The sequence below is a fragment of the Phragmites australis genome, chromosome 10, assembly GCF_958298935.1.
Source record: "Phragmites australis chromosome 10, lpPhrAust1.1, whole genome shotgun sequence".
In the NCBI taxonomy this organism is placed as follows: Eukaryota; Viridiplantae; Streptophyta; class Magnoliopsida; order Poales; family Poaceae; genus Phragmites; species Phragmites australis.
Window position 1 is genome coordinate 17,515,121 of NC_084930.1, and position 26,337 is coordinate 17,541,457.

At 43.1% G+C, this 26,337-nt stretch overlaps 1 protein-coding gene across 8 annotated transcripts; it reads right to left on the bottom strand.

The window, feature by feature from the left end:
- Nucleotides 1-6,242: 6,242 nt before the first annotated feature.
- Nucleotides 6,243-25,854, bottom strand: LOC133883738 (RNA-binding KH domain-containing protein RCF3-like). 8 transcript variants are annotated; one of them, XR_009902972.1, is made up of 10 exons: nt 24,901-25,854; nt 21,607-22,059; nt 12,370-12,618; nt 11,716-11,943; nt 11,207-11,286; nt 11,031-11,134; nt 10,813-10,939; nt 7,885-8,187; nt 6,762-6,970; nt 6,243-6,672 (listed from the first exon to the last, which is right to left on the bottom strand). XR_009902972.1 is itself a non-coding variant. In XM_062323155.1 (8 exons), exons 1-8 carry the CDS (start codon nt 25,795-25,797, stop codon nt 8,162-8,164), a joined length of 2,190 nt encoding a protein of 729 aa, XP_062179139.1. In that variant the 5' UTR covers nt 25,798-25,854; the 3' UTR covers nt 7,013-8,161. The 8 variants fall into 8 exon arrangements, 2 of the variants coding, with proteins under 2 accessions (XP_062179139.1, XP_062179140.1); XR_009902968.1 differs by having other exon boundaries at nt 6,244-6,672; nt 7,885-8,208; nt 11,026-11,134; XR_009902969.1 differs by having other exon boundaries at nt 6,244-6,672; nt 11,026-11,134; nt 24,901-25,853.
- Nucleotides 25,855-26,337: the final 483 nt, after the last annotated feature.

The following is a 26,337-nucleotide window of genomic DNA, read 5'->3' on the forward strand; positions in this document are numbered from 1 at the left end:
ATTTGCTTAGTTTTTTAAAGCTGCAAAGCATCATCTCTCGCAACATTATGGCATATTTCAGGCAGGGTGAAAAGATAAAGAACCTCACAAATAACCACTACAATAATGTGGTGGGTTCTTATTCTTCCGACAACAACGTCGAAACCTTGTCTGCTTTTGTAGCATGAATAGACAAACCTTGTCTGTTTTACTACCTAAATAAATCTTTAATAATTATGCTACAAAATCCATTGAAAGATATGACCCCAAGAGGAGAAAATTTGTTGGCATATTCCAATTTGGTCGAAACACCAAATATTCCATGCTTCACAATAGAATGGAAATTAGGGTGTGCCAATGCCATACATAGTACAATCGACGATGATTACATATCACGTTCACAAATAGTTCACATAGTACAATTTATTCATCTACCTATATGCCCCCTCGTACTAATCGTCAGGCCCATCATAGAGCACCTCATCGTCGTCATCGTCCAGGATAACCACAGGCAAATTAGCAACAAGAGCCTTCATTGTCTCTATTTGCACCATCGTAGCCGCAGCATCTTGACTCTCAATGGTTCTCCTTTTGAGTTGGGGATACAAAGCACAGTAGAAATCACGAGTTTCCTTCTTACGATGCTCCAGATAGCTTGACAGCACCTTTGGATGATGCTTACTCCGCCATGCAATCTCATGACCCACCACACCTTTATCAAGGTACTCCTCCTATGAACATCTCCGCGTACTCTATTAAAACAAATTTCATATGCACACCAATTAACAATATGATAGCGAAACAGAAAATATAGATAATACGCATAAAACTAACAATATCCTTGCCAACCACATGTCCGCAGTAGTACCCCACACCAAGTTCGGATGGCACTATCCCATGTTGAGCATTCACACCACAAGGGCACTTCCTTAGAGGATATAGTTCTATCACCCTTTTCCCCTTCACTTGATCCTTTTCCTCATCTATCCGTTGACCATTAGGACCATACAATGGATCCTGAAAGCCACAAGTAACACAATGGCGCTGCATTAAAATCCATGATACATGTTACATGACATATAGCTCTTCCTCATTCAAATTGTAAACAAGCAACTATGCCCAGTTTTTACCCTCGTCATCCCTTCACAGCGGAAGTAAGGGGATCCCCCAGAAGGTTCACAAAGTACGCTTCGCTTTCCGCAGTTGTACAACGGAGGATCTGCAACACGTGTATTCCTCAATTCCCACATCTCTTTATCTGTCAGTTTTGGCGGATTTGGTGGAGGAGGAACCCAATGGATAAACTTGTCATATGACTTTGGATACTGACTAAACCGTTTCACCTTCAGAATCCTCAGGTCATACATCTCGGGCCCATCAATCTATTGGAAGAAGTAGCACATCTCCTACTCCTGCAAATTATTAAAACGTCAAGTCAGCAAAAGTAATACCATATGCTTCTACCCTAACCCATAACAAATATACACTCACACGATAGTCCGTGCACAGGTAGTAAGCATGACCGGCAGTATCTTCGTGTAGCGACTGAAGAATCACGGCAGGCTTACCATAGTCACACGTCGAGACGGGGAGGGCGGGAGGAACGGGGGCATCTTTGCAACTGACATCGGAATACTTCTTACCGATATGTGCCCACTTTTGCTTACGTCATAAATTGGAAGTCATACCGCACGAATACAAATCCTACACATTATACATTTCAATATGATTCAAATTCATCTCAACAATTCAAAAATACTTGTATACACACAAGAACATGCATTGCTCATATACATTAAGCGTAGCTATATGTATTTCAATTTCCTACGCTCAAACAATTGTATGCAACAAATTTCACACGATACATATACGTTACTATACATACATAGCACGATATATGAGCTCCGATCTAGACCGAAACGTACAAATTTCATACATCAACAAAATCATAGTCTAAACCCTAACTACCCAAGAACTAACAATGTAAATAAAAAAACAACAAAAATACTTAGAGGGATTAGAGGAGCTACCTTCCTAGGACACTTCCCCTCAAATCCCTTTCGAATTGGGCCTGAAATCGACAGAGATTGGAGGGAGGGGGTGTTGGCGGCGCGTTTGGCGTTTGTGCTGGTCGCGCTCGGGTGAGGAGGAAGAAGGGCCGGTGGGGAGAGAAGGGTCCGGGCGCCCCCTTGTATGGCGCTGTGTCACGCCAAATCGAGTGGCGTAACCGGAGTCGCGCCAGCCCTCTTGACGCAACATAGGTCTGCCACATCAGCATGCCGCGTGGCACGACGACAGGCGACCGCCAGCGTGGCACCTCGGTCACGCTAGGCTGCTTGGCGTGACTAAGTCGGGAGTCACGCCAAAACTCTTGGCGTGATAAAAAGAGCTACTTTCTGAAATTTTAGATCCCACGTGCTTTTATTAACATATTAGTATTAAATAGACTAAAAAAAATCTCGGCTTTAGCCTTTTCAGCTTCTCCATATAAAAAGCTGGAGAACAATCAAACGGCAGGTTTCTGCGGCAGCTTATGAATACACAACCTCGTCGTCCTGCTGTGCGTCCACTAGAGGCAGTGGCCGGTGTCCAAGACGAGGACGTCGGCCTTCTTACACCGGTGGCAAAATCGGTGCGTGGCGTGGCCGGCAAACTCGGTCCGTGGCGAGGAGGGCGCTGGCTGCGACAAGAAATGGGTGCGCGTCGTCGGCGACAAGCTTGTACTAGCCCGGAAAGTGCCGCCCGTGTAACCTACGCCATATTCCGGCTCGTCCCTACGTTACACAGTTACATGGCAAAATGTGTCGTTTTCACTTTTGACTAATATCTCACTTCTAGATGGAAACAGCATAAAGTGCTGGTCATAGTCACGGCGGTGGAATTCATTTCCCTACTAACATACCCTTTGTGATGGTATTTGGCAGTCCTTGATGTATGTGATGGTAGTTTGCTGCTCCACATGCTTACGATGGTACTGAACAAGATAACTCATAGAAAAACATATGAATAGTATTATAGTATGGAATATATATAGTAGAATGAGAATGAAACTCAGTATTGATTTTATTGATTGATCTCATATATGTTGAATGGGCGAGTTTCCTTAGCCCGTTCTTCTTCTTATTTATCCTAGGGATATACTTTACCAATTTAAAACTTATCATAAATAAGGTTATTACCATTATCCGTTCAAAGGGATGCCTTCCGATTGGGTAACTCTTTTGGCAATTACTTGCCGGCGGTTGATCATCTTTGTGCGTAACACTCCTCATTGATCAATCACATTATTTGTATAGATCAAATTGAAAAAATATGCTTGTATTAGTATTGCATAGAAAAAATATGAGAAAAATATAATTGTAATATGCCATTGAAAAAATATGAGGAAAAAAATATAATTGTAATATGCCATTGAAAACTCTTAAAAACTCAGTGAAAAAAATTAGAAGAAAATGATATGGCATATTATATATATGCTTGTATTAGTATTGCATCATTAAAAACCTTATATGAGAAACTAAATTTGAAAAAATTATAAAAGAAAAGAGTGCAATGTATATATGATTTGAAGATCATGAACATATTACATATCAGGAGTTTGCTCCTCTAAACTTTGCAAATCTTGAAAGTCTTCTCATACCAATTTGATGAATATATTTTTGGAATGTAGACTTTGGTAGAGACCTATCTCTCCATTTTCTGTAATAAGGATAAAATAACTTTCGAACAATATGTTTTGTAATATTGCTTTTTATGTAACATGTTGCATTTGTACAATATAATCTATATTACTCCCTCCAGTTCAAAATAAGTATCGTTTTGAGTTATGTGTAGTCAACTATTTCAAACTTTGACTATAAATTACATTTTATGTATTAAATTTGGATACTTAAAAATAACACTGATAGATTTATCTCAAAAAGTACTTTCATAATATTATACTTTTACTATATTTTATCAATATATTACAATAAAATGTAGTAATTAAAGTTGTACGTTAGAGATCGTGTCGATGTCTAAAATAGCACTTATTTTAGACCGGAGAGAGTATCTTCATAGATAATAAGTTGGTGATTCTAATGCATCAATACCACATGATTGTTGTATGTGGTTAATCATTTTACAAAGTCACAAACATTCACATGATGTTTCGTATAATGCAATAATTTCATAATGATTAGTGAAATTTATCACGAGGGTCTGTTTAGATGACTTCCAAAAAAAGCTATTCCACCATTTAGGAATACGAATCATGTTTGAGATATGATATTATGGGGGTTATGGGGGATCTCATAGATAACCAGCATCTGTGTATCCAATCATAATCATATCTTGATTTTTCTGATAGAATAAACTAAGATCTTTAGTACCATTGAGATATTTGAGGATATCTTTAACTCCTACCAAATGGCATTTTGTTAGAGTTACACTATATCTAGCTAGTAAATTTATTGTAAATATAATATTAGGTCTCATACAATTTGCATGATACATCAACATTACAATGACCCTGAGATATGGGATTTCAGCCCCCAATATTTCTTCATCATCATTGCTAGGTCTGAATGGATCTTTACCCATGTCAAAAGTTTTAATGACCATAGGTGTCTTTGATGGATATATCTTATCCATATTGAATTTTTAAAATATCATCTGGATATAAGCAGATTGGTGCATAAGTATTCCTAATGGAAGATGCTCAAGTTGAAGACCTAAGCAGAATTTGGTTTTACCCAAATTATTCATCTCAAATTCTATTGTTAGATGACTGCATGCTTCATTTATATCTTGTGTGTTTTCGATGATATTGAGATCGTCGACATAAATTGAGATGATACAAAATCCTGTTGAGGATTTTAAAAAATATATACATAGGCAATCATCACTGCTGGAGTAACCCTTCTGTAGAAGGAAATCATTCAGTTGCTTGTACCACATTCTATCTGACTGTTTCAAGTCATATAATGACCTTTTCAGTTTAACACAGTACATGTTGAGATTTATATTTGGATTCAGAATTTGAAGTCATTCATGGACTTTCATGTAAATATTCAAATCGAGTGACCCATATAAGTATACGGTCACTACATCCATCAACTGTATAGATAAATTCTTTTGAATTGTCAAAGATATTAAATATCAGAACATTATTCCACTAATCACCAGAGAATAAGTTTCGTCAAAATTGATACCAGGTATCTGTGTGAACCCTTGTGCTATAAGCCTCACTTTGTATCTCACCACCTCACTATTTTCATCCTTTTTTGTGGGTGAAAACCCATTTTTTATCCCAATAGGAAGATATTTTGAAGAGTAAGTATTACCGATGTCAATACCTCTCTTTTCTTAAGCGAGCGTAATTTTGTATAAATTGTCTCCTTCTATTTGATCCAGTTTGAGCACTTTAGACACTCTACCATGATCTTTGGTTCTAAATCTACTCGAGATTTTTGGCTATTTTATAGGAGAAATAAATATCAACAATTATAGTATTTCTATTATATGATTCACTTGAATCAATATAATTTGTGCGAACATTTCATTTACCCCCTCCAAGTCCTCATGATTTTTTATAGCAATAAAGTTAGGGTGTTCTGATATCTCAGCACCTAAATTAGTGCATACATTTATCCTGGGTCTTGGATGTTTAACATACGTAGGTCTTACATATTGAGTATCCATAAGGTGTCTATCAACTTCAAGTTGATTCACATTTACAATTTTAGAAGTTAACTTTCTTTGTTTACGCGGAAGCTTTTGAGAAGCATTATCCCTTCTGACCATACTTCTCCTCTCTTATTTGTATTTGGAAAATGAGTGAATTTAGATATCTTCACGCTTTCTGGCACATTTACAATGAAAATATGAGATATAGTGATATCTTTATAGTCAGTAAATGTATCTAGCAAATTATTTGTAATTTATTGCAAATTTATAATCATATGAATTTCAAGTTTATATTCTTTAGTACATGGATATAAGGACTGAATACTTATGACATTCCAATCTATTTTCTAGTATTCTTTATGGTACTTTTGATCTCTCCCTAATACCAAGAAATTGTCTTCATCAAAATATAATCAACATGCCATGCTATGAATTAGTCTCATGTTTGGGGCTCAAGGTATTTAATGATCCACCGAGAATTATACCCTATATAGATCCCTAATTTTCTATGAGGGCCTATTGATATATATTACAATTGTGATATCAGTACGTATACAGCGCAATCAAATTTTTGCAGATGGGAAATATTTGATTGATTTCTATATACTAATTGCAACGAGAAAGCCGTCTGATATGCAGTTAGTCTTAAAGATGAAATCAGGCGAGAGAAATTCCGTCCCGTTTCCTACATTTCTCCTAACCACTTTTGTATTTACAGGATTTACACAGGAACGGGATGAAAATAGAAAATTGAATGCGAAAACGGAGCCAAAAATGGTTTAGCTATTCTCCCAACCATTTTTTAGAAATCCCAATTTTATTCGGGAAATTCCCAAGGATTACCATTTTTAGCCGACTGCCTGAGCTTGTGCTCCCGCCATCCTACAATGGAGCAAGTCCTACAGCGGCAAGAACCACCACCAGCACACTTACCATTCTACCGCTCCAGCTCCGCCATCTCCCGCTATTGTGCCGAAGGGGAGCCCATCACCATCACCAACACCGGGGAGAGCGAGAGGCGCAACGCTAGGTCATCACAGAAGGTGGATATCAATGCATGAATGGTTGTACGAGGCGAGGCGGGTGAGGTAGAGGAGATGTGGTGGCGAACGTACCTTCCAAACCAGCAAGGCCTTGTAATCTTCGACTTCATCGGCCTCGATTCCCGTAGCTACGGGGCCATCCATGGCCTCGCGCGGGGGCTTAACACCACCTCCTCCGCCGTGTCCTCCAAGTCGTAACTCTGACTAGAGCACAGACCACGACGACATTGTTGGCTGCTATTCTTGGAGCTCATCTCAGTTCAGTTTGGAACTACTTGTCACTGTCAATATAGTGTAAAGAAATGCAAAAAAATGCATAGAAATTAGCTAGTAGAAGATGTTCTTTTGCAATTTTTTTTGCGAGCTTGACATGTTGTGTATGTTAAGGCTAGTGACTAGCGAAGTAGAATTTGTATGTTCCATTTCATACAGAGCTTATTAGTGTAAATGTGTAAGAGATGGTGAATATGGTTGGGCCTGCAATGAATGATGTAAAGGGGGGTTGTTGACAATTATAGAGTATGGTTAGTGTTTCTAGATTGAGTTATCGGTTCCACGATGATCAAATATCAACCTTTTCTACACGTCATGATTGGGCAAGAGCATGGTCCCCCGACGCGTCCAGCCAGTGACCACACGACCAGTTTCTTCGACCAGTCTCCAGGTCTCGGAGGAAAACCCCATGACTAATTTTCTTTGGTCGCAATGCAGGTATGTGCCTAATCAGTCAAATTTTATTACATACTTTTCCAGTCAAGTGTCATCTCTTACCTAGGTCGTCCTTCCGGGTAGACCTAGACGTGACCAGCACAGGCTTGTCATGTCTCATCTTGTAACATTAAACACTACAGGACAGTCTGATAAAGCATTGTAGTAGATTTTCAGGAGTGCAGACGAGGCGTGGAGACGAGACCTAGTAGGCCATGCGATAATGATGATGTGGGTGTGGGACCGATGGTACAAACCCTGCAGACTGACAGGGCAAGTGGAATGCAGCCACTCGTCATAATGATGGGCATATATTAGAAGGATTAGCTAGGCCTGGGTCTAGTTTGGGTCCCTATATAAATACTCTCTCCCTTGGATATATAAAGAGAGGGAGATAGAGAGAAGGAGGAGAGCGGATCCAGTTCATTTAGACCTATATTAAAAAATACACAGGATGTAGGGTTATTATCTAAAGAGAGATCTGAACCTGGATAACTCCCTATGTTCTTGAGTTCATCACACGCACGTAGCTAGGACATTCAGCCCTAGGTCGCAGATCACACTCCCGTCATCAGGTATACCCCGATACCATTGTTAGGAGCAACCCTCGACATGCTGTATTGGCCTCGATTCCCGTAGCTACGAGGCCATCCACGGCCTCACGCAGGGGCTCAACGCCGTCGCCGCCGTGTCCTCCAAATCGTAACTTGTGACCAGAGAACGAACCAGGACGGCATTGCTGGCTGCAATTCTTGGAGCTCATCTCAGTTCAGTTTGGAACTACTTGTCCCTGTCAATATAGTGTAAAGAACTGTAAAAAAATGCATATAAATTAGCTAGTAGAAGATGTTCTTTTGCATTCTTTTTGCGAGCTTGACATGCTATGTATGTTAAGGCTAGTGACTAGGTAAGTATAAGTTTAGCCTATGGTGAAGGAAATTTGTATGTTCCATTTCATACAGTGTAACTGTGTAAGCAATGGTGAATATAGCTGGGCCTGTAATGAATGATGTAAATATATAGCAAATTGCAAAATCCGATCATAAAGGGGGCTGTTAGCAATTATAGCATATGGTTAGTGTTTCTGGATTGAATTATTTGTTGCCAATCGATACCAGCATGTTCTTATTCAGATTGGTTTGTTTTCGATATCCCAACATTACCAAGTTCGTACCATTTCCGGCTTTTCTGTTTTTGATTCTGTTTTTAAGAGAAGATGTGAAGGTGAAAACAGTTAGAGGTTCTCCTGACCATTCCCGTATGTTCTCCGACCTAGTTAGTCTTATTTGAATCAAGCCGGCGGTATGTAAGACCACATAACCCCAACATGTGGTTAGTAAATTATAATTCTATAATAAATCTTGTAATTAATTTTATTCTTTTGATAAGAGATTTAACTTAACCATGTTAAGTGTGCACATAAGGTCCTTAAGTGCTCTAAATTAATAACTAAGACCATACAATAATAATTGATGACCTATGAAGTAAATTCAACAGTATTATCTATTCTAATAGATTTTATCATGTTATCAGTATAATGTGCTCTGAATTTGATGATTTGAGCAATAATTATGGTGAACGTATGGTTCCTTGTTGATAATAGACACATGTGTCTATCTTGTACATGTATTTATGAGTACCAAAAAGTACCTGAATGATCCATATAATGTTTGAATATGACCACATATATCGCCTTGAATGTGTTAAGAAAAATTAGTTATTCATTTTTTATTTTAAGGTAAGATGATCTTAAAATTAATTTTCCTATAACACAAACTGTGCATATGAAGTATGAGGCTTATAAGAATTTTGCATCATTTATATTGCGACCAACAGAATTGCTAATAATTTCCCATCATCCTTGTACCAAGATGAAAAGTCGATCATGACAAATCTTAAATTTATCAAGATTTTAAAAAATTTATCTTAAAAGCAACATGTGAAATGGATTTGATGTGGAAACCATATTGAATTGGCGAGTTCATGCCTTCTAAAGGGGTACCTTTCGTACGAGCAACTCCCCGAAGGGGCATGAGCAACTAACCACCTTTGGCAGTTGCCTGCCGACGATTAATCATCTTTGTGCATAATAAATAGGAGAAACACATGAATTTGTAGGATTACATAACACATGAAAATTGCAAAATGACCATTTGGATGATACGTTGGGAAAACTAGGAATTTGAAGAGAAGGAAACAAAGAAACTTTTTCATGAGGTTTGAGCTTGTGTTAAATTTCCTCAAAAATCCTACGAGGCATTCGGTAGAAATTACATAGGACTAACATGCTCATTCTTTTTGTTCCAAAAGGCCATATAGGAGAATTTTATAGGATCCAAATCCTACGGAACTTCTCTAAATATCCTATGTTCAAAAGGGGGTATATATATGGCCGCGTGTACCCTAGCGGACCGTCACTTGTTTGCAGCAAACGAACTTGACAGTATAGTGCGTGCTGCACAGACATAGTTGCATACATTGCTCAAATGTTCATTCGCTGATATCTTCATTTATATGCAGGCGTTACCTTGATATATTTCCAGTCAGTGCATGTTGTTCGAGAACATAGTTTGTCAGGCAATCGGCAAATCATGTCATAATGCAAGTATTCACAAAAGTTAAGTCAATAAGGTTATATCGCAATATTGTTATTCATGAACACATTTTGTCACACATCTGAAACATTATCTCGAAAGGCAAGCATTCACACAAGCTGTGAGCGCTCAGACTTGGTGCTTTTTTCTGTCAGCTATCCTTCCAAGCACCACATACTGGGAAAACTAGCTAAGCAAAATTTAATTCAGTTTTATACCATTCCGTTCATTGCCGTCGCTTCGGTTTTTTTTCTTTCTTTTTGGCATGATGCGTACGTGTGAAATTATTTTCCTCAAGCATGACTGTGCAAGGACTGTAATGAAAATGGAGAACTAACAGAGCAACACCAGCGCAGCAAACACAGCAGCAAGCCAGCAAGTTCTAAGACAACTCTGACCAACTATTCAGCAGTCAGTTATGAATTTGAAATTGAATTAGTATTTAAAAATGATCATCTACTATCTTACATCCCCATCCACCATTTGAGCACTGCACAAGACAGTAAGATAAACTAGAAACAAAGCACATTTTGGCTACTTAGCACTACAACTAGAATAAATAATTGACAAAGCATATCATACATGAACACTTTGCACCTAAAAACACAATGCTCAATCAAACAAATATAAATAACACATGGACTCAGATGCATTTCACCTCAAAGTACACAGGAATTTTTTTAAAAAAAATTATGTCATGTAATGTTTTCAACTAGACTGAAGGAATGTCATCTTGGACTGAAAATAGAAAAGGGGGCAAAGAGTTATATATTGCTGATAAATGAACAAAAACCTTGTGTCTGTGAGAGAGATATACTCACTGCTAAGAATAAATCCCTGCAGCAAACTCTGAGCTTTGTCAGCCTGCTCAGGGGTACCAGATATTCGAATTACTTTCTCCATGACTTCAGGTCTATCTTCAGCAAGCATGACAGTAGCACCAGACATCTGTTACAAACAAACAGTTAGAAGGTAATACTAGAGGTAGAATTGTCTTCCCTTTGTTATTAAAGAAAATCCAGGCTATATAGCACCTCACTTATTTGGACGAGCTTACTACCAGCCGTCATGGTGAGGCTTGCAGCAGCACTCCTTGGTATGACAACTTCTAATGTGCTTCTAGTCACTAGAGGAACGGCAAATCTGATGGAGGACAAAAAAAAGCGATCATGGAACAACCAAACATAAGAAATAACTGCAAGGACCCAACCTTACCGTTTTGTAGTACTTCGACTGATATCATCATTAATGTTGCTACCTTGCTCAAATGATCCACTTGCACTGCCTCCACTATCCTGCAATTCAAAATGGCAAACTGCACAGTCCAAACACAGTCGCTGGACATAGCGCAAGCTAGAAGGGTAACATGAATTGCAACAGACTATTGTATACTACGAAAATTATGCACGATGTTACAAAAAATTCCCATGTTCATTAATTATTTGTAGCCTTATTTGTCAGGCAGAAATGCAGAATGCAAGGTTGGTAATGATAGTCAACCAACAGTCAACCGATAGATGGGGCACAACAACTGAACACATTTGGAGAGACGAAAACTTGGTGGCCTAAATTGAAGACGAGAGGTCCACATGGAATGTGCAGCAAAGAAGAGAGACCAGTTGTAAAAATTACTCTCAGGATGTATAAGCATCTTTTGAACAACAGTGTGATGTATGAACATCTTTTCCTAATGGCACCAAGGAATTATTTTTGCATCAGATTACCTTTGAATGCCATGAAGTTGACAGTTGTGGTGCTTCGTGGTAAGCAGCCATTGGAAGATCATTTCCCTGGTATGGTCCTCGAGGCGAGCCTATTGCTGGAGAAATGGATCCATGTACATTACTGTTGCTAACTTGAATAGGACCAGACATCTCACGGTATAGGTAACTCCTTAATTTCGTAGTTACTTGCATAAGAGCATTCCGAGCAGCTCTAATCTCTCCGACAATCTGCAAGAACGTTATGGGCTAAACCATCAGAAAAATGAACTTGAAACTCAAAACAATATAAAAAATATATATAGTCATGCATGTGAACAAGAATGTCAGAATGAAATTTGTGATAACATGTGTAATCAAAAGTTCCTGGCAAACCAGCTACTGGTCCGAGCTCATGTGCAAGCATGAGGTATATAAATCAACTGCGGGTTGGCTTGGAAAGGAAAAATAGCCACTAGACCTCCAATATGTTATAGCTTGTTCACAAATAAACCCCAATTTACAACCCTCCCAAGTCCCAACCCACAGGAACAAACTCCCAAAAAAATATGTATAATCAATCAATCATATAGGTGTTTGCATCTGAATTACCATGTACTTATCTTGCTAAACATTCAAAATGGAAAAAATGAATCTTTTCCAGGAATCAAGACGAACCTGTATGAGTTCATCAGACTCTAGAGCGCCAGATGGAAGATCTTCTCTTGGTAATATCTGTATGTTTGCACTAGTCTGTCTCTGTATATCAGATAGTGATCCATCCCTTCCCTCAAAGAAAGCAATTTCAGTTGAAGGTACAAGTAGTCTTGTTGTGATAATGTTATCCTTGTCAGGGCCAAGGTCTACAATATGAGTTTGGATGTGCAGCAGTGCTTCCTGAGCTGGGAAAAGCTCATGGTCTGGGCCCTACATCAAAATTATGTACATGTTAACTACATAAAATAAGTCCTTTAGGATGTGAAAAGCATTATCAAAATTCAGTTAAGATGATAGTTGAAACAAATTACAAGTAGACAGACACTTAACAGGATATTTCAATCAAAATATACTAGATATTCGAAATGAACACATACCAACGTAGACATGCATCATTACAAAAGGCCAAACTAAGGTTACATGCTGACACTGCTGTGATGTAACTTTTCTCAACTAGGGGTTAGCTCCACAAATCTTAGGGAAGGTTGACTCACGTATAAAACTATAACTCAAACAAGACAACAAGTTGGTACCTCACAGTTGAGTTAGATAAGTTAGACAACTTCCTTGAATAATAAATAACATAAAAAACTGATTACTTCCTTATCAAGAACAAAGCACAATCAAATTAGCTGACTCTCATCTATCAATACTTCCAAAATTGCTCGAACAGGGTAAATCTTTGTTAACAATCCAGCGTAAATCTTAGTTAGCAACCCAGGAATCCTACTAAGATTAGTGAAACAATCAGTTAGCATATTGAAGAAAGAATAGGAATAGCCATCTTAAAAAGAAGCTTTACATTCCCGATAATATGTCTGTAAATTGACTGGGTACTTTTAAGTGTAGAGATTAATCACGAGACAAAACAAACAATGTATATAGGTTCGGACCTCCGATTGGAGTAATACCCTACGTCCTGTGAGGGTGTTGCTGCCGTATATTGATGATATCGAGTACAAGCAATGTGGCTAAGACTATTACAAAGAGTTGATTGGATCTAATCTATCCTAAGGCTAAAGTTGTCGAGTAGGTCTTTTGTTGGGATCTTGATGCTTGCCTCTCTCTCTTTTCGTCGTGTCTTTCATCTTTCGTGTGTTTCGTGTCCTCTCCCCCTAGCCTTTCCGCCTTATATAGGACTGAGGTACCGACTCCTATCCAACCGTAATCGATAGAAAATTGTCTTTCTTGACGTCCAAGTAGATAGATCTATTTTGAATACTGATTGTATCGGATTGGGTAACCAATCTAAACATTCCTGGTATGTACTTCCTTGATTCCAGGTGTATCAGGTACCGTTGATTCGGTTCTGTAATATCTGGAGCTGCCGAATATATGTTGTACATACCCTGTCTGTGTATGATGTACTTCTTATACGCATATACCCCTTAGATAGATATTCGACAGTAGCCCCCTAACTCTACCCCGGAGGAGAGGTTTCCATAAGCGCCCACTCGAGTACTGGTACTCCTTTTGAACTTGGTTCACGACTAGCTGTGAGTCCCCTTTCACAAAAAGTCGTTTAATTCGCGATGAAGCTATGCGGAACCTGTCGGTGTATCAGGAACCGGGGGTCCCTGAATCCCGAGGCCAGGCCAGCCATCCGCCACATGGCGCCATCCCGCGAGGTCTCTCCTGTAGGATGAGAAAAGATCAAGTCCCGGGAGAAGGTGCTCGGGGCCACAGTTAGTGGTCCCCGAGCATCCCAGTTCCCCGATGATCCACCGAGTCTAAGTACCGGGAAGAAAGTGCTCGAGGAGGTGTCCGCTCACCCCCGAGCACCCTAGTCTCCCGACGATCAAAAGAGCCAAATTCCGGGAGAGAGTGCTCGGGCTGGGTGCAGCAGCTCCCAAGCGCTCGGTTCCCCGAAGATCCGTACAAGAGTGCTCGGGAGAGAGTGCTCAGGGCTACATGTGGCAGCCCCCGAGCACTCGGTTCCCCGAAGGTTCGTGCAAGAGTGCTCGGGGAGGCGAACAGTACCCCCGGGCGACCGATACCCCGAGGACAAGGATAGGCATTCTCGGGAGAGAGTGCTCGGGGACGAACAGTACCCCCGAGCACTCGGTGCCCTGACGACCCAGAAAGGCCCCCGAGGGGCCCGCCGATGAGGTGTCAATCAGTCAGAGGTCCGAGGCCGCATTTAATGAGCGTGTGTGGCCTGACACCTCCAACTGCTCCCGCCGCAGCGTCAGTTCCTGCCATGTTTTGGCAGAGAGGCGTGAGGTTATTAATTGGACGGGTCCCGTCCCGTGTCATCCGGTTTGTCTTGGGATAACATCGCGAGGATCAAGGCGTTTCGTCTGCCGCACTGCTGTGGCAGAAGAACAAGACAGGGCGGGCACGCCGGGTTGCTCTGCGGCTGCCCGGTGGGCCCTCTCCACGGCGCCTGTTGCCAAAGCGTTTATGGTGACAGGTGACCGGGCGTGCGACGCATTTTCCACCCCCGGTCACTTCACCCGGAAGAAATGATGACACATTTTTCAGTCATGGCGTCTTGGAACTTGTGCCCCCTCCTTCCCATTCGGGGCATGTCTCGGCCGGCGGGTACTTAAAATAGCCGACAACACAGAAGCAAAAAGAACACGAACTCTCTCGGAGAAGACCAACAACGGCGGAAGAACACCAACCACACAACGAACCAGACCAACGAAGAGAGACTGTGAGCAAGGCTGAGCACAGTTTCAGCCGAAGAACAAGGAGCCTCAAGCTCTTAGTTAGGCCAACATTCTTGTAACCAGCAACATCCTTGAGGGACTTCCTCAGGATAGATATAGCATCCATACAGGAGTAGGGTATTACGCCCCCGTGCGGCCCGAACCTGTCTAAATTCCGGTGCATTTACTTCTCCTTGCACTAGGTCGACACCCCCACCACCGGCCGTTGCATTCATTCCCATTTATTTCTCCGACGAACTTATTCAGGATCATCCCCCGGCCGAATCTCTAAAAAGGGGTCTCTCAGGATCCCTGCGACAGGAGTTAATCCTCCGACAGAACCCGTTTACCAGTTCTTCATATTCTGCAACATTGTCAGAAGCTTTAAAGTCTAATTGAACAACGTACCTGAGTTCGTCGCCTATTGAAGATTGAGTACAATGCCAGCCCCCGCGCACTGGAGCGTGAGCGGTCCATCAAAGAAGGGCGTCCAATGATCTTCGACCATGTTTGGTATTGTTTTTTCAACGCTTGTCCATTCGGCGATGAAGTTCGTTAACACTCTGGATTTCATGCTTATGCGTGGTGCGTAGCTTACGTCGAACTAATTTAGCTCTACCACCCATTGCGTAATTCATCCAGTAGCTTCCCGATTGCGCATTACATCCTTCAACGGGTACGTCGTCATGACGGTGATCCTGTGCACTTGAAAGTAGTGCCGTAATTTCCGGAAAGACATCAAGACTGCATATATCAGCTTCTGTACTTGCGGGTATCGTAGTTTAGCATGGTGTAGAACTTCGCTTACGTAGTAAACAAGTTTCTGGACCTTGGTCTTTTTCTCAGGATATTCCTGTTCGACCACCAGTACTGTGCTTACAAATTGTAGGGTAGCTGCAATATACAAAAAGAGTTCCTCTTTTTCGTTAGGCGGTGTAAGGATTAATAGAGACGATAAGTAACTTTTAAGTCCTGGAATGCACGCTCTGCTTCTTCCGTCCACACGAACCGATCTTGTTTCTTCAACAGCTTGAAGAAAAGCATCCCTTGCTCACCCATCTTGGAAATGAATCGACTAAGAGCAGCAATGCAACCTATCAGTTTCTAGACCTCTTTCAGTGTTCGAGGTAACAACATCTGGTTGAGAGCCTCAATTTTGCGCGGGTTGGCTTCAATGCCTCGACTTGACACCAGGAAGCCGAGAAGCTTACCAAACAGCACACCAAACATGCATTTTTCGAGGTTAAGCATCATGCGATACTTCCTGAGGTTGTCGAACGTTTCTTTGAGATCGTCAACCAATGTGTTTCCGGTTTTTGATTTTTTTGATAGACCTAGGACATGCATTCTATATGAACCAATGGCGTCACCCTATACCCGGAAGTCTATCGTTTTCTTTGTCTGTTAAGCTTCACAGGTTGACTATAACATCATCGACGTATGCTTCTACATTACGCCCTTTTTGGGGTTGTAGATAGTTTTGAATGCACCTTTGGTACGTAACACCAGCGTTTTTTAAACCAAAAGGCATCTTTACATAATAAAATACACCGAAAGGAATAGTAAAAGCTATTTTCTCCTCATCCTCTAATCCCATGCTAATTTGGTGATACCCTGAATAGGGATCTAGAAAATATAGCAACTCGCAGCCTGCCGTTGAGTCGACGATCTGGTCGATACGTGGAAGAGGAAAAAGATCCTTGGCACAAGCCTTATTAAGGTTGGTGAAGTCGACGAACATTCTCCATCTGCTATTAGCCTTCTTAACGAGAACGAGATTTGCGAACCATGTAGGATGACGCACTTCTCAAATGAAGCCCGCCTTTAGGAGCTTATCGACCTCATCCTGAATGGCCCGCTTCCTATCTTCCGGAAATCTTCACTGCTTCTGCACCATAGGTTTGGCGTTGGGTTTAACAGCTAGTCGATGCTCGATCACCTCCCTAGGAACCCTAGACATATCGGACGGTTGCCATATGAACACGTCTTGGTTTGCCTGGAGGAAGGTGATAAGCTCGAGTTCTTATTTGGGGTAAAGATTGGCCCCAACCTTAACCGTCTTGGATGGTTCAGACGGGTCGAGAGGCACTGCCTTGACGCAACCATCGGTCTTTTTATTGTTGAAGCCATCGTTGGTCTTGCCTTTGGCGACGTCGAATTTAGAAGTGCCAGCAAGACTTACGAGTCTGAAATCTTTAACCTCGACAACACCTTGGTGCCTTTGACACTTAGAATTTGTATCCTTAGGAGCGATGGCCGCTCGACTGAAGTGTTCGACCATATCCAGACTTTGCTTGTCGCATTTGACCGCTGTGCGCTGATCTCCTTCAACGATAATGGCTCCATTGGGACCTGGGATCTTAAGTGTTTGGTAGGTATAGTAAACTACCGCCATGAACTTGCCCAACATTGGACGACCTAGGATCACATTGTACGCCATCTCGAAGTTCGCGACATCAAAGGCTAGCTTTTCTGTACAGAAGTTGTCAGGCGTGCCAAATGTTACCGACAGCTCGATCTGGCTGAGTTGGGAGTTATGCCATGAAAAGGCTTGACTTTTGTCATAAGCTCTGATCTCTGAATTCCCATCTTGTTCAAGGTTTTGGAGAAAATGAGGTTGAGTGAACTACCACCCAGAAACTTTGATGTTGAGTATGGTCGGCTGAACCATGACTGGGTATCGACCAGGATGTGGTACCGCGGCCGGATGGTCAGTTTGATCAAAGGTGATCGGCTGTTTCGACCACTTGAGATATCGAGTGGGCACAGTTAAGGCCAGGTTGACTTCTCACTCGATCGTCTTGTACTGCCTTTTGGACTCATACGTGACGGATCCTCCGAAGATGTGCGCCAAGCTATAGTCAGCCTCGTGGAACTGGGCTCGTCACCCTCAACGTTTGATTTAACCTGCTTATTACTACACTCAGCATTTGTCTTGATTTTTTCATCAAGTTTCTTCTTGAACACAAAGCACTCGTCGAAGTTGTGCTAGTTACTCCGATGGATAGGACACCACTTTCCGCCACATCGACTGAGGCCTTTGTTGTCCCCAGTGTTGCGCGATTTGCTCACGTCAACTGCAGCTAGCTGTATCGGTACCCTTGCGCTTGTCACCGGGTTTGTTCTTTCCTTCGCTCTTCGAGGACTCGGGTTTGTCCTTGCCAGATTGAAAGTTTTTAGTGCACACCTGCGCTTCCGCTCGTTTTGCGCACTTGTCAACCAACTCAAAAAGCTCTTTGACCGTGCGGATCTTCCGAGTAGCCATCTTTCCACGCAAATACGTGTCCTAAACACCTCGTTTGAAGGCGATGATTAACGACTCATCGGAGATGTCCGGGATCGTGTTACACTTGTCGCTGAACCGGCGGATGAAATCTCGAAGGGATTCGTCGTCGCCTTGATGCAGCTGGTGGAGGTCGTTCTCCGTTCTTGGGCACTCGTATCTTGAAAATTGGCTATTAACTGAGCCTTAAGTTCTGCCCATGAACGAATCGCGTTGGACGACAAGTTTAGCAACCAGGACCTTGCAGGTCCATCAAGAGGGGTTAACATGTAATTGGCCATTACTCAGTTGTCACCATCTGTTGCTCAAATGACAGTGGTGTAGATCTGCAACCACTCGTTGGGATTGATCTTCCCGTCGTACTTCTGGATCGGGCCCGCTTTGAACTTCCCGAGCCACCGAATTGACAGGAGTTCGCGTACGAAAGCCTCGCAGCCCCCATCGAACTCTTCAGGAGGAGATGGTGGAGGACTGTCATGCCTGTCTCTTCGAGCAGGGGAGTCATGTCGACCATCTCGTCTTGTAGATCTGCGGTCGTAGTAGCGGCGATTGTCTTCACGGCGTTCCTCACGACGGTTTTCGATCACCATACGTAGATCATGCCGGTTGTGAGGAATACGATTCCTCGGATCTTCCTGATTTTTGCGCCTATGGATAGGGCAGTTACAGTTTGGCCTACAGTATCGTATTCGGGCTCGACCACCTGAGCTTCCCGTATGAGATTCCTCTACTCGAGAGCGTTCCCACCCATGGCTCCTTGAGCCAGGACAGTTCAGATTGGGAGGCCAGGAGTTGCGGGGATTGTTTGTTCAAGCGACTTGGATCTGAGCCGCATCGAGTAGGATCTTGACTTGATTGACCATAGGAGTTAGTGGATTCGTTGGATCCAATTCTGGAAGGGATCTGAGAATCAGATGAGCTACTTGCACGTTAGCATCCGGAGTACTGAATATATCGCTACCGAGGCTCGGTTGTGGTCGAGCCGATGAAGCCTCATGATGACTATTCAGAAGGAGCTTGTCCCTTAAGCCGTGGGCTGTCACGGGTGTAGGTACACCCACCGGAAGTCGTCGGGAAAGACCAGGGGGCATCTGCCTCCCTGTGGTCCGCCGGTGGAGGGCCGTGTCGGGTGCACGTAAGGCTCCAGATGCGGATGTTTCGAGTGGTAACTTGGCGCCAGTACCGTCGGCAGCAACAGATGTCGCTGGATCTCTAAGAATTTTCACGCCGTTGTCAACCACGGCGTTTGGATCTATCGCCATTGAATCAGCCGGTGGGGGATCGTCGCCTCTAGCCATAAACACAAATCAATCTGTTCGGTTGCTCTGGCTAGCGTTAGAGTCATCGTCGCCACCCTCGTCGCTGTCGGTGTCATGCAGTGGAGAACATTAGGCTCCGCGGGATCCCACTAGAGATGTCCCACCTCACGGCACACATCCAATGGTCTAGAATCGAGGGTACCGGTGTAGATCAATCCACCTTGATCGTCCCAACAAAAAATCATAGTTCCGAAGGTGATTTCCGAGTCAACGGGAGGGGACTCGAAGATGTCCGCCGTCGACTTGAAATGGTCATAGAAGCCGATGTCGGAGAATCCAACACAAGAGTGAGTCTGAGGCATGATTAATCCGCCAAAACAGAAGAAAGCCCCTACCTGGCGCGCCAACTGTCGAAGATTAGTTCCCAACAATATGTCCGTAAATTGACTAGGGTACCTTCGAGTGTAGGGATTAATCACGAGACGAGACAAACGATGTATACAGGTTCGGGTCTCCGATTGGAGTAATACCCTACGTCCTGTGGGGGTGTTACTGTCGTATATTGATGATCTCGAGTACAAGCAGTGTGGCTAAGACTATTACAAGGAGTTGGTTAGATCTAATCTATCCTAGGGCTAAAGTTGTCTAGTAGTTCCTCTGTTGGGGTCTTGATGCTTGCCTCTTTTTGTTGTGTCTTTCGTCTTTCGTGTGTTCCGTGTCCTCTCCCCCCAGCCTTTCCGTCTTATATAGAAGTGAGGTATCGACTCCTATCCAGCCGTAGTCGATAGGGAGTTGTCTTCCTTGACGTCCAAGTATATAGATTTGTTTTGAATACTGATCGTATTGGGTTGGGTAACCAATCTAAACCTTCCTAGTATATTTTCTTGATTCTGGGTGTATCAAGTACTGATGCTTCAGTTCCCTGAATCTAGAGCTACCGAATATGTGTTGTACATACCCTGTCTGTGTATGATGTACTCATTATACGCATATACCCCTTAGTTAGATATTCGACACTTGTCACAGTGGATGTCTAATCCATAACAGAAATGGTATGTTAATTTATAGGAAACTACGCTATCTTGGTATCTTGGATTAGATCTTGTAATTCTAATAGACTAGGATTATATTATTACCTGCTGTGGCTTTCTGCATCTAGAACAGTACCTAGAAATGTAGCAAGCATGTACAAACAGTTCCTTCAACAATTTGTCTTGTCCATTTGTAGCAGCTAAATTGGTCTGTTCCGCCATAATCTTGCGATTCTTCATAAACAATAGATTTTTTTAAGCAAGACTGTGGGGTAGTCTCCCACAGCATATTTTAAGTTTTACAAAATAAAAACTGTGGGTATGTACAGGTGGAAAGAGAAGGCAAAAGAGGGAGGGGGTTACATCACAATAAATAATAGATGCACGGATCATTTTGCTTCGGGATATGGAATGTATCAGATGGTACATTCCACTAGCAGATTGAATCAAGATTTTCATTTTAGTTCATTTGGACCATTGAAGGCTTAATGCAATGTATAATAATAGTTTTGGAGATATATTATTAGCATGATATCAATACACAACTAAAATGCATTCAAAGTCAATTTTGTCAGTGTTAAAAACAATACCATTTTTTAGCATTTTCCATGGCTGGAATATGATATCAATACGTAGTAACATCATTTTTGTACTAAATTTTTACCTTGACCTCATTTTTACCAAAAATTATTGTATTTTCCATGCCAGGAACTATAGCCTACATAGGAGCGGTATAAATAATACTGAGGAATGTTGAGCGAGAATCTTCCCAGTTTATATTCTCAACCACATCACCTAGGTACGGTTCAGGTGGCAATACCACCATCACAGTATATGAAATGATATATCAGCTGCTACACCCAATATTTGAAGTACCTTGGGTAATAGAAAAGAAAAATCTTCACTAGGCACTCATGTTATAATATTGAAAGCAAAGAGGTACAGAATTATGCAATGCACGCCTGGTTTACCTCTCTGGATGTGACGAGTACTACCCTTTCGTCAGAACCAGCAACAATATCAGTAAGTCTAACATCAATGCCAACATCTGCCTGTAGCACCTCTATTATTCCATCACGTGTTCCAACTAAACTGTTAGCCTTGTCATTTGGGCAAAGAATTCGGAATACAATATCATCATACTGAAACTCTGGATGTTCAATGACCTTGCTACCATTTGAATCAAACTCATATCCTGGTGGCTCCATGCCACTATTGTTCCTAATCTGATCGGTTCGCCCATAAGGTTCTTCATATGCAGGCATCTGCTGAGTACCACCCAAATATTCATCTTCCTGAGAAATGCGGTGCTCTGGTGAATTCATCCGCCCACGGAAGGGACCACGATCACGGTGTAAGCTTTCCTTTAGGCGATCAGAGATTATTACTACAGCCTTCTTAACATTATTCCCATCTCCAACAACCTGAAATATCACAACATTAGAATACACCTTAGAGCGAGAAGAGTTACATTGAAAGAGATGCCCAAATGAAGAATGCTATTTATCATTTGATGCATCTATAATCGAAATGATGTAATGTTACGAGACATAAGGATATATCATATAGCACTGGCAACTACAAAGCACCTTGCAGCATAACCCTTTTATTCAATAATACACTTGTGCATGAATAAATTAAAAGTAAAAAGCCCTACCCCCCAAACTATGGTTGTGAAGCCACTTAACTGCATGAAATATAAAGCTGGCCATTCTACCCCTTAATTTCTAACACCGGAGCAGATTACTTCCAAACATGGTCTCAGAGGTGGTCTTCCCACCATGGATGTGAAAAGACACCAGGCTTGTTGCTGACACGTAACCGTGCTACTGGCTTAGCAAACAAAGAAACACACTAGAAGATATCTATTTCTCTCAATCATGTCATGTCCATGCGACAGATGTGATACATCCTAGCATATCAAGCAAGAGGCAGCAGTGGGCAGAGCCTTCAGGCTCGCCTCGTCTCTTACTCTCTTCAGTAATAATGAGTGCAAGCGGTCGCATTCAGGTGCTCTCTGGTCACATCACACGTTCCAATGCAACAACAGTGAGTCCTCCATCAGTTCACCTTTAGCATAGTAGTTACGGCGATGTGGCGAGGCGTGGCGACCCACCACCTTCACACATTTATAGCACTTATGGCGCGTGGCGTGGTGACACCATACATATATCGGTGTAGCGAATACACACATCATAGTATAGGATAGATATGCAATAGTATATTATAAGTAAAAGAAAAGAAATGGGAAACAAAGAAAAGGTGAAGGCACTAGCTAGTTAAATGGGTCGTTAGCCTGTTCAGCCCACTAAGCCGGCCCACAAAACAACTTAATCATCAAACCCTTGTACTGTTTATAACCCTAGCCCATCCAGCCCAGAGCCCATCAAATCGTCGGATCATGCAATCTTGAACTCTGGACCATCCCATCACCTACGCACGAGCTGTCACCCCCTCGCAAGCTTTGCAAGACTTTGAAGGAGGAGCTCCTCGGATCGCCGCAGCCCCCGCAGCAGCGCCGCTACCTCCTCCCCCACGCCGCTGCATTGTCTCCTTCCCTCTTTCCACCGCCGTCACCTCCTCCTACTCCTCCCGATTCCATCCCCAGTCACATCTATCTCCACCTCCCGATTCCATCGATGAGTGGAGCGGTGGGGCAGACGGCAAAGGCGACAGGTGGGCGGGCGGCCGGATCAGCAGTAGGGCCGAACGGGAGACAGCGAGGCGGAGGAGATCTGGATGGGAGGTGCAGGCCGCAGGGGCGACGGGCGAAATCTCGTTGGGCGGCGGGCGGACAGTGCAGGGGCAATGGCGGGCGGTGCAGGCGTGGTGGCTCGCAGCATGGTGAGAGAGAAAACCACCACGCCGATATGGCGATGATATGGTATCACTATACCGACGCCATGAGAACTATGATCTTTAGGGACACCTAACTTTGCTCAGAATCATCAAATCGATCCTACACCCAACCAGTTTCAGCGTGATACTCATCACATCACAGAGCTGCTAGTGAACCCAACAGGCAACAGTGACAGCTAAGCCTAAGACGACAACTATGTCACCGACCTTCCTCTACTCGATTCCCAATGGCTTGAGGCCAAGAGGTGCCATGACCAGCCAGCAGCCTGGGACAATTCATGTTCAAGGAGTTATTTTGGTGCTAGATTGATTTGTAGTTGGCTAATTGCTACACGCATCAATGCACGAGAAGGTTCTCGTGGGGCACCTAGATAGAGAAGATTTCTTCAAGCTAATGTCTTTGTCAATGGTGGTGAAGGTGTGGGACAAGGACAACACCGCAGAGATCTGCTGCTTCATGACAGAAGTGGCTGCAACAGAATTTTTATTCCATGACAGCATGGAAAGATCATTGATGAGGTTACTTGTGGTTATCAGCTTGTCGATGCCACTGGGCTAAGCTCACCATTAGTAGTCCCCTGTTTGCCAAGTCGCCTTTGGGCCTATGTCATCGTTTGGTCATCAAGCTAAGGATAATCAGTTAGGTCACTTCTGATTTCTGTTCATTCATTCATTGAATCCCTCTAATTTGTTCAGGTAATACTTTGGAAAACGTATGTTCCACATAAAACGTCCAATATTACTTTAGAAGGTGTTAGATATTATATTCAACAGAAAACTTCCAATTGATCAAGTTAGATTACAATCATGTAAAGTCATTTAGTGCCAAAGCTCAAAGTCAAAAACAAAATCGATATCCAAATGCTAGGAAACACTAAACAAACCAACAACCAGAAAAGGATCCAGTATAAGGCACAGCTACCCAGCAGTTCTTGTTCAGTATATCTTGGAAATCAAGGTGATTGATACATAATGACGGTTCCAGTAGAAAGAAATCATCTCAAGCACCCAATCTCAGAGGTAGAGATACTGCATTCACTGACCTAAAGGAGTAGTCAAACTTGCAGCATTACCTACCTTGCCAGACGACCGATCCACAGAGCTAAAAAGTAGTGTAACTTGCAGCATTACCTACTTTGCCAGATTATCCATTCATGAGATGATGCATTCATGGGGCTTAAAGAGTAGGGAAACTATCTTCGTGTACGTGTTTGGGATTTGACTTCTAATCCTAAATTTCATTGATATTTCTGCTTGATTAATATTTGTTCTTACGCTTATTACTGTTTGCATCTTGGAATATTCATGTGTGTTCTTACACTCCACTTGAAAGAAACTTGCAATCTTAACATCCTCTTCTATAACTCCAATTTGAAATCCTTAGTGCATTCTAGCAAGTAGCATACCTGCACAACCTCCTCCGACAAGGACACACTCCGCGGGGTGTTCTGGTCGCGCGGCAGGATCCTGATGTGCGTCTTGGTCTCCATCCTCATCTGCTCGATGATCTTCCCACCCTTGCCAAGCAGGCAGCCAACGTGCAGCCTTGGCACGATGAGCTGCGTGGTGGTCTTCCCCCTGTCCCGGGGGTCCTTTCCCCTGGGCCCGTACTCGCCGTCCTCGTCCCCGTCATCGGCGTCCGTCTCAAGGATCCGGCGGTGCACCGTGAGGAGCGCCTCCTGGGCCGGGGAGAACATGGGCTGGCGGCCGTCCGCCTCGCGCCGCGCGCCGTCGACCGTCTCGATGACCCGGACATAGTCACCCGCGAAGGTCGGGTGGACGTTGACGAGCGCGCCGCTGTCCTCCCGGACCTTGGCGACGAAGCCGGGCGGGAAGCCGTAGGCCTTGGACTCCGGGCACAGGATGCGGAAGGAGGTGGTGGTGGTTGCGGCGGGGCCACAGCCCGGCGCCCCTGCCACGGCTGACGAAGAAGGGGGACGAGGCGGCGGGAGCGGCGCGGCGTCAGGGGGGAGGAAGCCGCGGCGGTCGGAGTCTACGCCCCCACCGGGGGGCCCGCGGCGGTGGTAGCTGGAGTTAGGATTCTGGCCGCCGCCGCTTCGGCGGTCGAAGCGCGGCTTGGAGCGGGGCGGCGTCGAGTCCTGGTCGTAGTGGTAGCCGCGCTTCGAGCGGGAGCGATCCATTGCCAGATTCGAGAGTTGTTTCCTTCGCTTTCGTTCTTTCTCGTTCGATTTGGTACAGATTCTGAGCAGGGGCGCGATTGATTTGGCGCGCTCCGGCGTTCTAGGGTTTAGAGATGGCGGAAGCGGGGAAAGGAGTGGAGGAGATGCGTCATGGCAGGGCATGTAGCCGGTCGGGCCGAGTCGGGGGCAGTCTGGTTGGCTAGACCGCTTCCGGCTACCCCAACGGTGTGCCATGAGGACCGGAGACGGTTTGAATTGGGTTTTTTATATTTCGAAAAAAAATTGTAAAACTGAACGCCTATTTAAAAAAATTATAAAAATAAGCTATCTTTGCCTGTTGTAAGGGTGACCTAGGTTGCCCGTTTGAAAAAATTTAAAAATAGATTATCGTCGCTTGTTAGAAAGACACAACAAGATCACGTCTAACGGACGGACGACAGGTTAGAAAATAAAAAACATTACGTTTCATTGCTTTAAAATTAATAGTTATAAAAAATTCTGAAAAAGAAAGTATATTGTAGAAAATATTGTGCTCTATCTCTACAATTTTTTTTTGACTCAAACAAATACTTTTACAATAGAAAATAAAGAAGACAAATTTCATTGTACACAGTAGGGGTGCAATCAGATTGGATACGGACGGGTATGGCAAATACTATATTCTGTCTCATATTTTTATCGGAATCGGATGGTACCGGATAC

Coding starts and splice junctions, on each gene's coding strand:
- LOC133883738 (XM_062323155.1), bottom strand. CDS start 25,797: ATGCCCTGCCATGACGCATCTCCTCCACTCCTTTCCCCGCTTCCGCCA. Junction 22,060..24,900: donor TGTCGGAGGAGGTTGTGCAG/GTATGCTACTTG, acceptor GTGATATTTCAG/GTTGTTGGAGATGGGAATAA. Junction 11,135..11,206: donor AGTCGAAGTACTACAAAACG/GTAAGGTTGGGT, acceptor GTCCTCCATCAG/ATTTGCCGTTCCTCTAGTGA.